This window comes from Xiphophorus maculatus, chromosome 10, assembly GCF_002775205.1.
Source record: "Xiphophorus maculatus strain JP 163 A chromosome 10, X_maculatus-5.0-male, whole genome shotgun sequence".
NCBI lineage: Eukaryota > Metazoa > Chordata > Actinopteri > Cyprinodontiformes > Poeciliidae > Xiphophorus > Xiphophorus maculatus.
Genome location: NC_036452.1, coordinates 22,928,819 through 22,942,395, shown reverse-complemented (window position 1 = coordinate 22,942,395; position 13,577 = coordinate 22,928,819). Strand labels below are relative to the sequence as shown.

At 38.2% G+C, this 13,577-nt stretch overlaps 1 protein-coding gene across 1 annotated transcript in view; it reads right to left on the bottom strand.

The window, feature by feature from the left end:
• The window catches only part of LOC102220715 (MAGUK p55 subfamily member 2-like), a 55,510-nt gene that overhangs the window by 35,741 nt on the left and 6,192 nt on the right, over nucleotides 1–13,577 (bottom strand). The window contains exon 2 of the mRNA XM_005811559.2: nucleotides 5,059–5,138. Within this exon, the coding sequence (XP_005811616.1) occupies nucleotides 5,059–5,089 (31 nt within the window). The 5' untranslated portion in view covers nucleotides 5,090–5,138. The remainder of the gene's footprint in view (nucleotides 1–5,058; nucleotides 5,139–13,577) is intronic.

Genomic DNA, 13,577 nt, shown 5'->3' with positions numbered 1-13,577 from the left:
GCTGCATTTACCTCAGTGAATGCTGATTGGGTTCTTTTAAAGGTTCTGAGCTGCAGGCAGGAGCAGCTGAACAGACTTGATTGGGCTGTGGTTATTAGGATTTTTTTTGCTGTTTGCTCCTGGGCTGACAGAAGAATTTTGTTTAAATAAAGCAAGGTTTTAAATGTGACTTTTATACACATGATAAGATCATACAAATCGACATGGTATAAAATGCTAAAACACCATTTATAGTGTGGCGTCATAAAAAAAAAAGCCTTGGTCCATGTACTGTACAGTCAAGTCCAAGCTATAAGTGAAATCTCTGTCAAGCTGTGGGCTGTAGGCTACCAGTATGTGACACTCCCAGTACTACTAGATAAAGAGCAAACCAGCCAAAAGGTGTAATATTCAGTGCATTAACTGTGCTTTCTCCAAAGTATTGTTCATCTATACATCTATAATAGTTAATATTGATTATTTTAGTAACAGTGGGGGAAAATTGTCTGTTTTAAATAAAAACAAGTTTATTTTAAGCTTGTGAATAAACACTAGGACATTGAAGGCTTTATTTAGAACTTTATTTTTTTATTTTTGATAAAAGCATCAGAATCTCTCATCAGTTCAAACCTATTCCATGAAAATTAAACAAACTGCTAGTTTTATAGAACAAGCAGTTCTATAAAAGTAGCAATTTTGCCCAGTTAAGATTATATGTTGACTGGTCAAAAACTAAATCTCCACCTGGATTTAACTCAGCAAATAGGCACAAGTCTTATATTGGATAATTACTACGATATGGTGCTCAAATTGAGAAACACAATCCGGATCATAACTCCTTTACGAGTCTATGGGATGTGCTGGAGAGGGCTGTGTGCAGTGGTCAGGCTCCCCCTTCATCAATACAAGATATTGGTAAAAAATAAATAAATAAATAAATATGAATGCTACACTTAATAAAAATGCATTATGTGACACTCCAGAAGTGCATCAAAACAACGCCAGAGCGGAAGCAGCGTTCCCTTTTCAAAGGACGGAACATTTGAACCGCTTAGTCGAACATGTTCTTCTAACCCTGCTGGAGACATTCTACATGTCTGACTTGCAACTTGACATAAACGGAAATGGAGAAATAATTTACAGTGTGTTATTAAAAATGCCAGTCATGCAGTATGAGCACTGCACTTCGTGTACAAATCAAGACTGACAGTTTGAGCCACACAGCTTTAATCGCAGTAAAACTCCTTCCCTGGAACTCTGTCTCTCCAGTGGATGACTTCTGGAATTTAATGTCTCCAAGTAAAAACTTGTAAGGCTCTCTGAAGCAGATTGTTTTATAAAAAAAAATAAATACATATAGAGCTAATTTCCCGGACGTCCAGAAGCATACTGTTGATTAGTTTTCAGTTGTAATGGAAAGTCTTAAAGCTGCAGTATGTAACTTTTATTTAAAACAAAGAATTTCAGTTTTTTTTACATATTTATCAAAATTACCATTATCTCGGATAGGGCTGAAACGATTCCTCGAGCGATTCGAGTACCTTGATTATTAAAATTCCTCGAGGAAAATGTATTTGCCTTGAAGCTTTGTTAAGTTATGTTTTATTATTTAGCGCACCGTGTTCCGGCCGGGTTATTATTTGCGCTGCGCAGCGCTCTCACCTCCGCCTGAGTTATTGACGAAAGCTAACTGTAAGCAGCATAATGTCCAGTTTTCAAGTTCGGCCTAGGAGGATTTTATTGATTGATGATAATGTCTGGGTCTTTGTCGTTTTTCGGGGAACCAATCAATGGTGGCGCCAGGAGGTCTCAAGGGGGTGCTATAACTCCCCGTGGAAAAGTCATAGCACCCCCATAGCGCCCCAAAAAAATATTAGATTTTTTTTTTCATCTGATTTAACATTACTTATATGTAGTTGTTGTGGCATTTTCATCAAAAGACACAAAATTATTATATAATGAGTTTGTTTTTTTTTAAAAAAAACATCACGCAAGAGGATTTGAACTTTGTCTATGCGAATTATCACTTCTGTGACATGATGCCGGCTCCACCCCCATGCACACGTGGAGCAATTCTCCTCCAATCATTCCAGGGCATTTGTCAGCAACTGACCAATCAGCTGTCACAATTTGTCAGAAAGTGTACGTCCCTTATCTAGATGAACTGACTGTCAACACAATATTGACAGTGTTTATCATAGCAAACTACCATATGTTAGTCAGTACGAAGTTAACCGGTAGTAAGCATACCATTTTTTATTATAAGGACACTTATTGATAGTCAAATTTGACAGTCAAATTATTTAATTAGGCAATTAAATAAACACAAGTTAATTAAAAAACAAAACAGAACAAATATGACGAAATGACCCTTTGCACCTGACGTCACTGTCTCCACCACGATGGATGTCCAAACCTATGCTCTCCTGTATAAAGCCTGTCAAAATGCGTACATGTGGTAGCCTAATATCACTTTTATTTAGTTGATTTCGCAGTAAAATGGTCACAAGGTGCTGCGCAGTCGGCTGCACAGACAGACAAGGGTCAAAACCAAGCTTGTTGTTTTATTTTAACGAGGAAAGATACTGCGATGGATGCAGCTGTGAATCATAATGACTGGCAGCTGTTGGTGTAACCTCGGATTTACAGCAAACACTTTATACAAGGTAAGAAGATTAATGTTCATACACTCTATAAGTAAGAATGATTAGAAAGATATAAAATATTGCATTATGGAGAAGGTAGCGTCTAACCATCAGTTACCATGGAAACAGTGCTACGCCGTCATGTAGCCTAGCATGTATGGAAAAAATGTTTAGCGCCTCGTCTTCTGTACGATTTTATGGCTGCTCCGGTTTAAGGGGAAACGCTGTTTATGACACAGTGACATAAATCATGTGGTGTGAATTCAGGCAAAGTCTGTAATTTGATCAACACATCAGGCGGGAGAAGGTATGGGTCAGTTTCTCAGCTAGCTTTTTCAGGCTTCTGTAAATACCGCCATCTATGAACCCAACCATGTGTGTTACATTCACAGATAAATTAGCGCAACTCAAACAAATAGAAGCCATGAATAAACACGAAAACAACTTGGGAAAACAACTTCAGCCACTCAGTTCAATACTCCAGATTCTCACTTCCAATGTACATCATGGTACTTCGAATGATTAAGTGATGCAGTTGCAAAGGGTCAATACTTGGGTATCCCCTTTGTCATAAATGCTGTTTTAACAATGTAATATATTATCTGGAAGTAATGAGGCTAATGATTCAAAGCTTCATGCTGACGTCTAAGCGTCAAATAAACGCAAATCAGTCTGATTAAAATAACAATACTAATGCGTATGTGTTGATAACTATAGGGAAAAAAAAGATCCGTCATAGCACCCTCAGGAAAAAGCTTAGCTCCCCCTTAACACCTGCAGGAAAAAAAATTCTGGAGCCACCACTGGAACCAATAAGCATCCTTAAAATGACGGGAGCGATGCCTGGAGTACGGCAGCCTTTCTCCTCCTGGAGCTGCTGGTTCAGAGCGAACAGCGGGGTGCAGCGCTGCAGGTGTATTTATACAGGTGAGCCGATAGACTGAACGCTGTGGGCGGCTGCACATTAGATGATTAACGTAAGTGTAGCTTTACGGACGAACCGGAAAATTTATTTAATATCATCCCAGTCTCAGCAAATGCGTGGCGGGGCTCATTGTGGCGGCACATAGCTGGTAGATGTTTCTGTGTGTGACGAACGAAGGTGTTCAATCCCGTCGCCAACATGAACACAAAAACTATAAATGTCTGGGCAAGATGAGAGTTCATCTATTAAATTGACTGAAGGTGAAAACATAAACTAAAAGCTGGAGTATAGACATTTCTTCATTAGCATATTTGTGAGCCTGCCTCTTTATTATTAAATTGAATATAACTTCAGATTCTTGTATAACTTTTTTCAAGTTAACTTAGAAATTAGTTATTACTGTTACTGGTTAATTTTCTAAGCTACAGAAAAGTCATTGTTAGGGAAGCTCAACTGCGAAAAATTGGACTGATGTTGATATTCAATAGTAAAACTGCTGTTATGTTAGATTTACTGGGGCGTGCTGTGGTGGCGCAGCGGGTTAGCACGCCCCACGTTTGGAGGCCTTAGTCCTTGACGAGGACGTCGCGGGTCCCGACGACCTTTGCCACATGTCTTCCCCCCTCTCCTCACCCTCCTTCCTGTCTGCCTACTGTCGAAAAAATATGAGCCACTAGCGCTGCAAAAACTCTTCGGAGAAAAAAAAAAAAAGATTTACCAAAGTTTTATTTTAGGTTTTATTTTCTGATTACTCAATTAATCGTAAGAATAATCGATAGATTACTCGATTACTAAAATATTTGTTTACAACAGCCCTAATCTCGTAACAGTATAATGCGAGACAAAAAAATGTTTAAAAATCGGGGGACTCCGCCTTCTCCCAGTGCTAATAGTACTAACTGCAAAAATACTTTACTCAGCTAGAAACAACCAATTAGAGCCATGAGGAGGGTCTTAGCGCTGTCAATCACTCACACAACGTGCCACGAATGCTAATGCTAGTTAGCATAGTCACCAATGATGGTGGATAAACAGTTTTTTCCACCATTACCACAATGGACAGCAAACAGGAGGTTTACTGACAGAGCTAAGTCCTGCCCCTTGGCTCTAAATCAGTGGTCCCCAACCACCAGCAAAATTGCGAAGGGCTGACCAGTCCGCGCGACTAAAAAGGTTGGGGACCGCTGCTCTAAATGGTTGTTTTTGACCGGGAGTGGTACATTTTTGCAGACCACAATAGTAGCATACTTTTGCAAATGTTAAGTACTGCAGCTTTGAGTCAGAGTTGAGAGCTTCAACCTATAAGATAGCAAATCCTTCAAGGCATGACTGATCTGAGTAGGGGTTTCAGTGCTCCATTAGCCAGCTCATTAAGTCATATTAGAAGTCAGAAGATTAGATACACGTCCTGAGAGGAGGGATCAACCACAAAGCGTTCACACACCCCCACACGCACACACACACCCACACACACAGACCCGATAGCTACAGAGAGAACAAGATAGTTACCGGAGTCCGAACTGGATGTTGCCACAGGCATTTTGAAGTCTGGCTCTTCCCTTTATCCTCCACACAACTTCTTAGATTAACTGCAATAAAAAAGACGAAATGGTTATTATCAGACACTATTAGAAATCCAATGATACAGAAGGATGAAAGAAAACAAACAGCAATCTCACTATTTTCAGTGTAATCTGAAATAACTCCGGCACATGACAGGGAGCTGTATTATGGCCTATGAATAGAGCAGCCAGTTGCTCTGTAGGCGTCTGGTTTTAGCCGTCACATCCGCTGGGAATACAATTAGACAACAGTTGGAAAGGCCTAGCAAGCGGGTGAATGAGTGGGCAGGCTGGCTAACATTAGCTCAGCAAGGATGTCTGTTAGCTCTAATTGCTCCATTTACCATCAGGCTGCAAGATGAAATGAGAATCTCCACTGACAAGACAATGAAAGATTCAGTATGTGTCAATGGAGAGCTCTTTAAAATTCAGGTGAAATAAAAGGAAAGGTAGAGCTTTGGGCGGAGATAAATACGCCTTCAATTTAAGATCTGTGTGTCTAAGGAAGACCCTTATGTTTACTGACATCTAGGAAAACTTCTGCACTCTTAACAAGTGCAGAAAAACTTAATTCCAGTCACAAACTTTAGCAAACGGTTATGTGACAGCTGAACATCAACATATGAAGTGGAAGGAAAAGGATATGTGATTTATGACAGTTTTCATAAATCAAAATCTGAATTCTAGTTTTGGTGTTTGGTGAACATTTACAATCACAGTCCATATTCACGTTTCACTGCAAATACAGCTGAAAGCGTTTTGAGGTATGAGTCCATCGGATTAGCATGTCTACACACTGAAACTATTTCACAAAATAAGCTGAACTCATACAGACTGAATGGAAAGCATCGTTTTTTATCTTTCATCATAATTTTCTACTTTTATCATTAGTTTATTATAAGTTTATTTTATTATTCTTTTTGTTTCATAGTCATAGATGCCTGTTGCTAGCTTAGGTTATACTAGTTGATAAATTCTCATGATTTGGAGAGAAATTGTTTGTGCTTATTCTGTGTATTTGTGCAGAGTTTGGGAACTGTTTGGGAACATATGCTGATTCATTCCTTCACATATTGTTCTGTAAAACTGGTATTACGTAACTCCTGATGAGCAGATGGCGCCCTGACTCTAGTTTGACCAAAAGAAAATTAAAATGCTACTAATCTTCTTTTTTTATATAATCACTTACAAATTATGATTATTGGGTCGAGACTTTAGCGCATTAACATTGATGAATTAATTAGATTAATTATAATAGATTAAAATTTTTACGAAATTAATCACATTTCTTTTTACATACAAAAGTCCCACTTATGTGTTTCTGATACGCCCCTAAATCTGATGCACAAGCAACATCTGCTATCAACAGCAATGGATGATAAAGCTGTTTCTATTGGCTCACCGGTGGTTAAATTTTGCTTCAAAAAACAATCTGATTGGATGTTGGAAAATACTGTTGTGTTTAAATTGTGCTAAAAGGAGTTAGTCTATCAGCAAAGCTATTCAAACTTAAAATAGCATCTTAATGCTAAACACTTAGCAGCAGCACAGACGTCCCCAACGCTAATGTCAACGTCCACGGTCCAGATTTCTGAATAAGTTTCATGAATTATCAGAAGTTCCTGAAACACTTGAAAACTAAATATAAATAATAGCACTTTGCACCAATCTGATGGTTGAACAACCTAAATAACAGATTAAAAACAAATATCTTTGTTTTTAGCTCCTATGTCTGTTTACTCTAGAATTTAGCAGCAAAATGTGTTTTTGAGTTGAAGTTGCTTTTTTTGTCAACTAATTGCATTTAATTAATTACTGAGCCTGCAGTTAGCTAAAAAAAAAATCTAATTGAGTCCCACCTCTAATAATTATTCATTGTTGTGCCACATATTACTGCCTGATTCAAAATCACAGAATCCTGCTGCCTCCAGACATTTACTCAAATGAAAGTAGATGAGGAAGTAGCTTCACAACATGTCTTCAACTCCAGAATCTAATACCTGTTAGTATTTACATATCTAGCAGCAGACGGTTTGTTCACTTGTTCAAAACAACTTCAATAAATATCAGACTGGCTGTATGGAAGAAGGTACTGGTTGTTTAAGAAAAAATTAAGAGGAGAGAACAATATGGTGGAAGAAAAAGAGAGCGGCTGATGGGGGAGATGCCACTGTATCCAAGGATACTGGATCCCAGTTGCCATGACCGTAGTTACCCTGTTAAACCAACGATGATGTGGTCAAAACAGAGCAGAGTGAACAGGGTCACTGCTCTGTTCATAGACACAAGCTAATCATCTTCAGTGGTTGAGACGTCACAAAGATATGGTGAATTTGGACAACTCTTCGTTTAAGATATGGATAACTAAAAATGTAATACTGCAGATAAAACCATATGTTGATATTCACGGTTTAAAAAAGGCCAATGGTTTTCTTTTTATTGTCTGACATTAAATAAGAATAAATCTTTCATGTGTTGGATCAGAAAAAATTTCCACAATCAGTACTATTTCCCAAAGACCAAAATAATACAATTATTTTTTATGTAAGTAGCAGTCTTGGAATTGCTGTGTTTTCATTTCATACATTCAAGAAATGTAATTAAAAATCGCATGTGAATGCATTTGTTCACATGATAAATCATTAAAAAAAAAAAAAAACACGCTGCGCCTGATGCTCCAGCTGCTTTCGGCCATTTTCTTCTTCATGGTTTTCAGTGCCAACACTGGTTGTTCATCATGTGACTTGTGATACGGATTACATGATGTGACAAAGTGTTTTCTTTGCAGTTTTGATTGGCTTTATCAAACCAATCCGATAAAGCTAAAAGAATCCCTCATCTTACTGCCGAAACCTTTTACTAAAAAAAAAGTTTTTTTCAAACCTGGTGTGTTACTATTAAGCAAATTTATTTTCGATACGTCAAATTGTACAATTTTATGGTCAATGGAAACACAACTTGTGACAAAAAACACTGACTGTGGCCTCAATAATTACATATAAACAAAGAAATTAAACAATTGAACTTAAGTTATGAATGCTGCTTGTGCGTGACCAATTGTCTCAAGGGTTTGATGTTGATCTGAAGGATGAATCTGTGCTCGGCAGCAGAAGCACCTCTTCAGCCAAAGTCCTAAAATCAGGGAACATTTCTCCAAAGACTCTCTGAAGCGTTTCCTGATCCCACAAAGCCCTCACTTCAGCAGAGGAAACCCCACAGCAGAGGTTCAGCTCAACCAGACTCGCTCCAAAGCCTCCTGTCCAGAACTCTTCAACACCTGTCGGCTCTTGGGTAGTGAGAAGATGGCAATTTATTTATTTTTTTAAACTGATCGATGGACTTGGTTGTACTCTGTGCATAAAGTTGAAAATGCCTGCATCCAAGTGGTCAGGAGTATGAACTGCAACCTTTCAACATGACGTATGGCCTTCAGATTTCCCCGTCACTATTTAAAGAAACGGTGAAAGACGGAAACTATTTGGTCAGCATGACATCTTCTCTGCACAGACAAAATATACTCATTTTCTGGTAGCAAGAACAATTATGTAGATTAAGGCATCCTGTTCTGTGCTCCAGTTTGATTTAATTTGTTTTAAATCTACAGTTGATAGTTTCAAGATCTGCTGTTCATTGCACAACACGTCCTTGACTGCAACTAAAATGCACAAAACAAGACTTCAGGTCACTGGACTCCTGTTCTTTTCCTCTAAGATGTTTGGATATGTGTTTGCAGAAATCAGTGAGAGGATAAAACAGCGACTCTACCAAATATTTCTAATATCACGTTTTTCTAATATCAATGTCACTTTCATTTTGCTTGCTACTGTCCAACCATTTACAATATTATACATGTATCTATAAAATTATCATCCAAGCAGTGATATGCGCCTGACTCCAATGTTACATGGCTGGACTTTTAACCAAGCCGTCCTTCACAGCACACAGCGGTCCTCTGGGGCTGGTCCAGGCCATCCCGTGTTTGCAATGCGAAACGACAGAGCTCATTAAAAATAATCAGAGCTACTGCAGCAGCGCTCGGGCATGCTCTGACACACCAGGGGGTTGGGAGAAGGTCGTGGGGGTCAGGATCTTCATCAGCTTCGCTCCTCTTTCATGTCAGTCTCGAAAGAATCGGACACAAGTCGAAGATGGTTGAATGATCTTAGCAATTTGCACTAATTTCTTAAAGAAAATGCTGTTTGTGTTCCTAAAACACAGTATAATCCACTGTATTGTGCTCAGATTTGGTATTGAGCGGTATGTGTCCTGGGAATATGAACTGTCTTTGCTCTTGGATTGGTTTTCCTACACACACACAAGATTTCACATATGGCAGGGAAGAGATCGGCTCAGTAGCACAGCAGCCATGAAATCACAGTCATAGACCTGCTATCATCTCCACTCGCTCTGTCAAAACAAAAGGCTGGCTTTGTGTGCCGGCTTTCTGTCATGCGGACGCTCACAGATCTAAAATTATATCCGCTGCCATTTTTAGGACACCTGGCATCATCCAAATATTACATAACCAATAACCAGACTCAACAGAACGCTTGATATTGTCAGTATCAGTATGAAGCTGAATTGCTTCATTGTGCTGGTTGTTATTCTGCAAGGTCCCTGAAGGTAGAGAAGGCAGACATGTGAGACAAACAGTCCAAATAAAGCCTTTCTCCTCATCTTTGTCCCGGGGCCACGACACACAGGCCGTGGCTCAGGTGTTTGTATGCCAGGCGTAAAACAACAAAAAAAAACGCCTCCAGCCATCCTCGCTCTGCGGCCATATTACACACAGGAGCGCACGTGCAGCAGCAACCAAACGAGCCCTAGTCCACACATGCATGCTGGCATCGAGCCTAAAAATAGCGCCGCGCTCCCACAGGTTCATCTCGTCTCATTTCTTTACATGGAAAAACCGTCGTATCCAAGACAACCACGGAGGAGATTGCCGTCTCCACCCCACCCTCCCCTTCCTCGGCGCTTTGCCATGGCAACAAGGGAAAATGCGTAAAATAATAATAAGTTGTGAGCTAAAATTGGTCCTAATAATATGGTGCTGCTTTCAATCTGAATATTTGTGAAATAGTTTGTAGATACAGGTCAGAGGTCAACACTGCAGTCCATTTCAGGTCTATTCAGTTGCTCAATAAGAACATTTTAAAATGATTAAATATTTAACACACAAATCAAAAAGTAATTTGAATTTAAAAAACACAAAATAATACTTTTCACTGAACTCCATGGTAGTGCAAAATATTCACACCCCTCCAATTGTCCAATTACAGTCACAAAACCTAAAGGGGCGATGTCATATAAAATCAATGTTTTATAGCTTTACATTACGTTATAATGATACTCCCTCTTCAAAAATATACCTGGAGTTTTTCTTGGATTCTTTCTCTCGCCTCCATCCCGCCCCCATCACTCACCCACTCACTCTTGCAGACTAGCCACCAGTAATTAGCAAACACCTGGTGAAGCTGCTCATCTGCAGAGCTCATTATAGGAGCTGCTTCTCAGTGAAATGCTGGTAAAAACATTGTTTAAGGATTAATAGAGGAGCCATGTTGTGATGACTTTCTGGAGACAGAGTTCCGAAAAGAGCAGGAGTTTCTTAAAGAGAGGGAGGCTCAATTTCAAACTACAAATTCAAATTTATTTTAAGTCATGTTTGGTACACATAGCATCTTAATAACAACTGACATTAAAATAGTTACTTGATTGTGGAATAAAATGACACAATGTGCCTGGAAAACAAATACTAGCCCCTTAATGGATTTTTTATGGATCTTCTGTGATAGACCAACACAATGTGGTTCATAATCGTGAAGTGGGAAGAAAATTGTTTTTTACAAATGAAAATTGCATGATTAATTAAAATGAACTCAATTTCCAATCTGATGATGAGTATTTTTTCTTTACAGAGACATCATAATACATTTTATTTATGGTTTCAGATGTGTGTGTGTGTTTTTTTTTTTATTTACATTATATTTTGGATATTTAATACATGTTATAGGTCCAGTGTTAAATGTTCTTTACAAAATTAAAGTGAGAGGAAGAACTTGCCTTACTAAGCCAGATTTGTTAGGTAACAGAACCAGGCACACACTGTGGAATGATTTTTACAGAAGTTAAATTAAACTAAAGCTGAAGGTTTAAGCTGTCTATCAAGGTAAAAATATTATATATATATTATATAAATATTATATATTTACTATATATATATAAACAAACTTTATATTATCTTCTGGTACAGTTAATACTAAACTGACGAAGAAAATAAAGGTTTCTTTCTTTGCGTCTAATTTTTGTCCTTTGTCTGCGTTCTGACCCTGTGATGGACAGACAGCCGTTCCTGGATGCAACCTTTCTCTCCCTGAAGACATCCGCGACCGACTCCGACCGACCACCCAACCCTACGACCCCGAATGGGACACAGCACACAGAGAGAATAAATAATTGAAAGGATGATTGCTCCACGGTTCAGTGATTTCAAAAATAAAAGGTGCTTTACGCATGCAAATGAATGCACACAGTGTGCTGCTGCTCGGTGGCGGCCGTCAACAGAATGGAAAGTGAGTAGCCGGTGAATTTTAATTAAGGTAGCCTTACTGTGGCTTGAAAATATGCCGTAAATGATGAACTACTGGCTAAGCTTTGAGATACACGAGGAACAAACTAAAACTATTTTTGTTATTACGTAAAAACTGCCTAACAATAGTTTAACACCATCATTATACACATGTTATATAAAATTTTGTCCTTATTCTACAGTATGTTATTCTTAACTTCAACTTTATTTTTCACAAAACGTAAACAGAAACGGAGTAGCGTCAGTTTTTATTGGTTGTAGGACTTCTCTGTTGTCTTTGGCAAACACTTCCTGTTAGCGCTGGACACGAGTGTTTGTTTAGGTTATATTTACCCAGAATGCCCTGCGCTGTAGTCTTCCTCCTGTTTTTTTCAGCAGTAAGGGTGCAGAAAAAAATGCTTCTGTAGAGAATTGTAATTTCTATTTTTAGGAATTTTGAACTCAATTCAAAAAAATATTTTGAAAAATATTTTTTGATTTGAGCAAAAGCCAGGCTGCTAAGCTAAAATGACACTGGTTAATTATGCACAAACCTATTTATATTTAAATATAAACTGTTTGATACAGTATGTATGCAACCTTATAGAATAGTGTTAAATAAATGCACTGTTTGTTTACACTGTCTTCTCCTCATCAGTCACATAATTTAAAGATAATTTCTCGACAAAAAAATGGCTTCTGAATCAAAAATCACTTCTGAATTAAAAGTTGTTTCTGAATCAAGTCAAATCACTAAACACTGAAATATTTGCATCTCTAAATCTAACAACGTACATCAGCCATGGTAGAACATGGGGACATCACAGCAGGAATGTTTATATGATGGGAGCTAAATACAGATAGAGGCTACAACTGACATCAAACTGGACGAGTTTCAGCTTCAAGCTGGGAAACCAACATAAGCAGACAGTCAGAGCTACAATAGAAGAAAGAATTTCTTTATATTAGAATGGACACAGTCAACATCCAGCATCCAGATTCCTAAATCTGTGGCGAGACTTGCTGCTGCTCACAGATGCTCTTCCTGTAATCTGGCTGAACTTGAGCTGTTTTGCTAAGAACGAGTAAAAGGATCTGAAAAGTGTGGAGAAGAAAACGTCAACATAATTGTGGCTTTAAGGGGGGGGGAAAGCATTAACAAAGCATGGATGTCACTGGGTCTGTTTTAGGTGGACTTCAGTCTCCTGAAAGGTTTCCTAATGCAGGCAGCAGCATGACGATGAATGAAAATAATAAAACAACTGATCATGTTACTGTTTGATTGAACTTCTGCTTCTGTTCCATTTGGACTGAGTTCAACAATGGTACAAATGTGGCCTGTCCAAAAAAGGCGGCTGATGTAAATGGAGACTTTTTTTATTTTTAATCAAGGTAGAATTACTAAAACATAAATTTATTGCAATGGAAAATGTAACGCACAACACAAAGTATTCATCTTGTTATAACTCAGCTTTTATAATGAGTAGAAACACATCTACCAGAAATTTTGACTGAAAATCTGGCTTTGCTTCCCCCAAATCAGCTTTTATTTAATTTATTAAACTTGGCTAAATACAGCAAGCATTTGGAAAAAAGTTATCCAAATCCTGACCTTATACTGAGAATAAATTTGTTCAGTCAAGCCCTAAACAATTTGAAAACTTTGACTTTCATACAATGCAACAAACATGCAAAATTCTTTATAAGTTTTGGATCTACGATGACTAATGTCCTTTTACTCCAAAAAACCAAAACAAAAAAATCAGACTACCTTATTTGCTTTATTTTAGTTCTGTATTTATTTTCTTGGTCCCTGACGATTTTGGCCCATGTGACAGAAAGTTTGGACAACCCTGACCAAGACGCAATGCGATTTAAGATTTATAGGGTGGCGT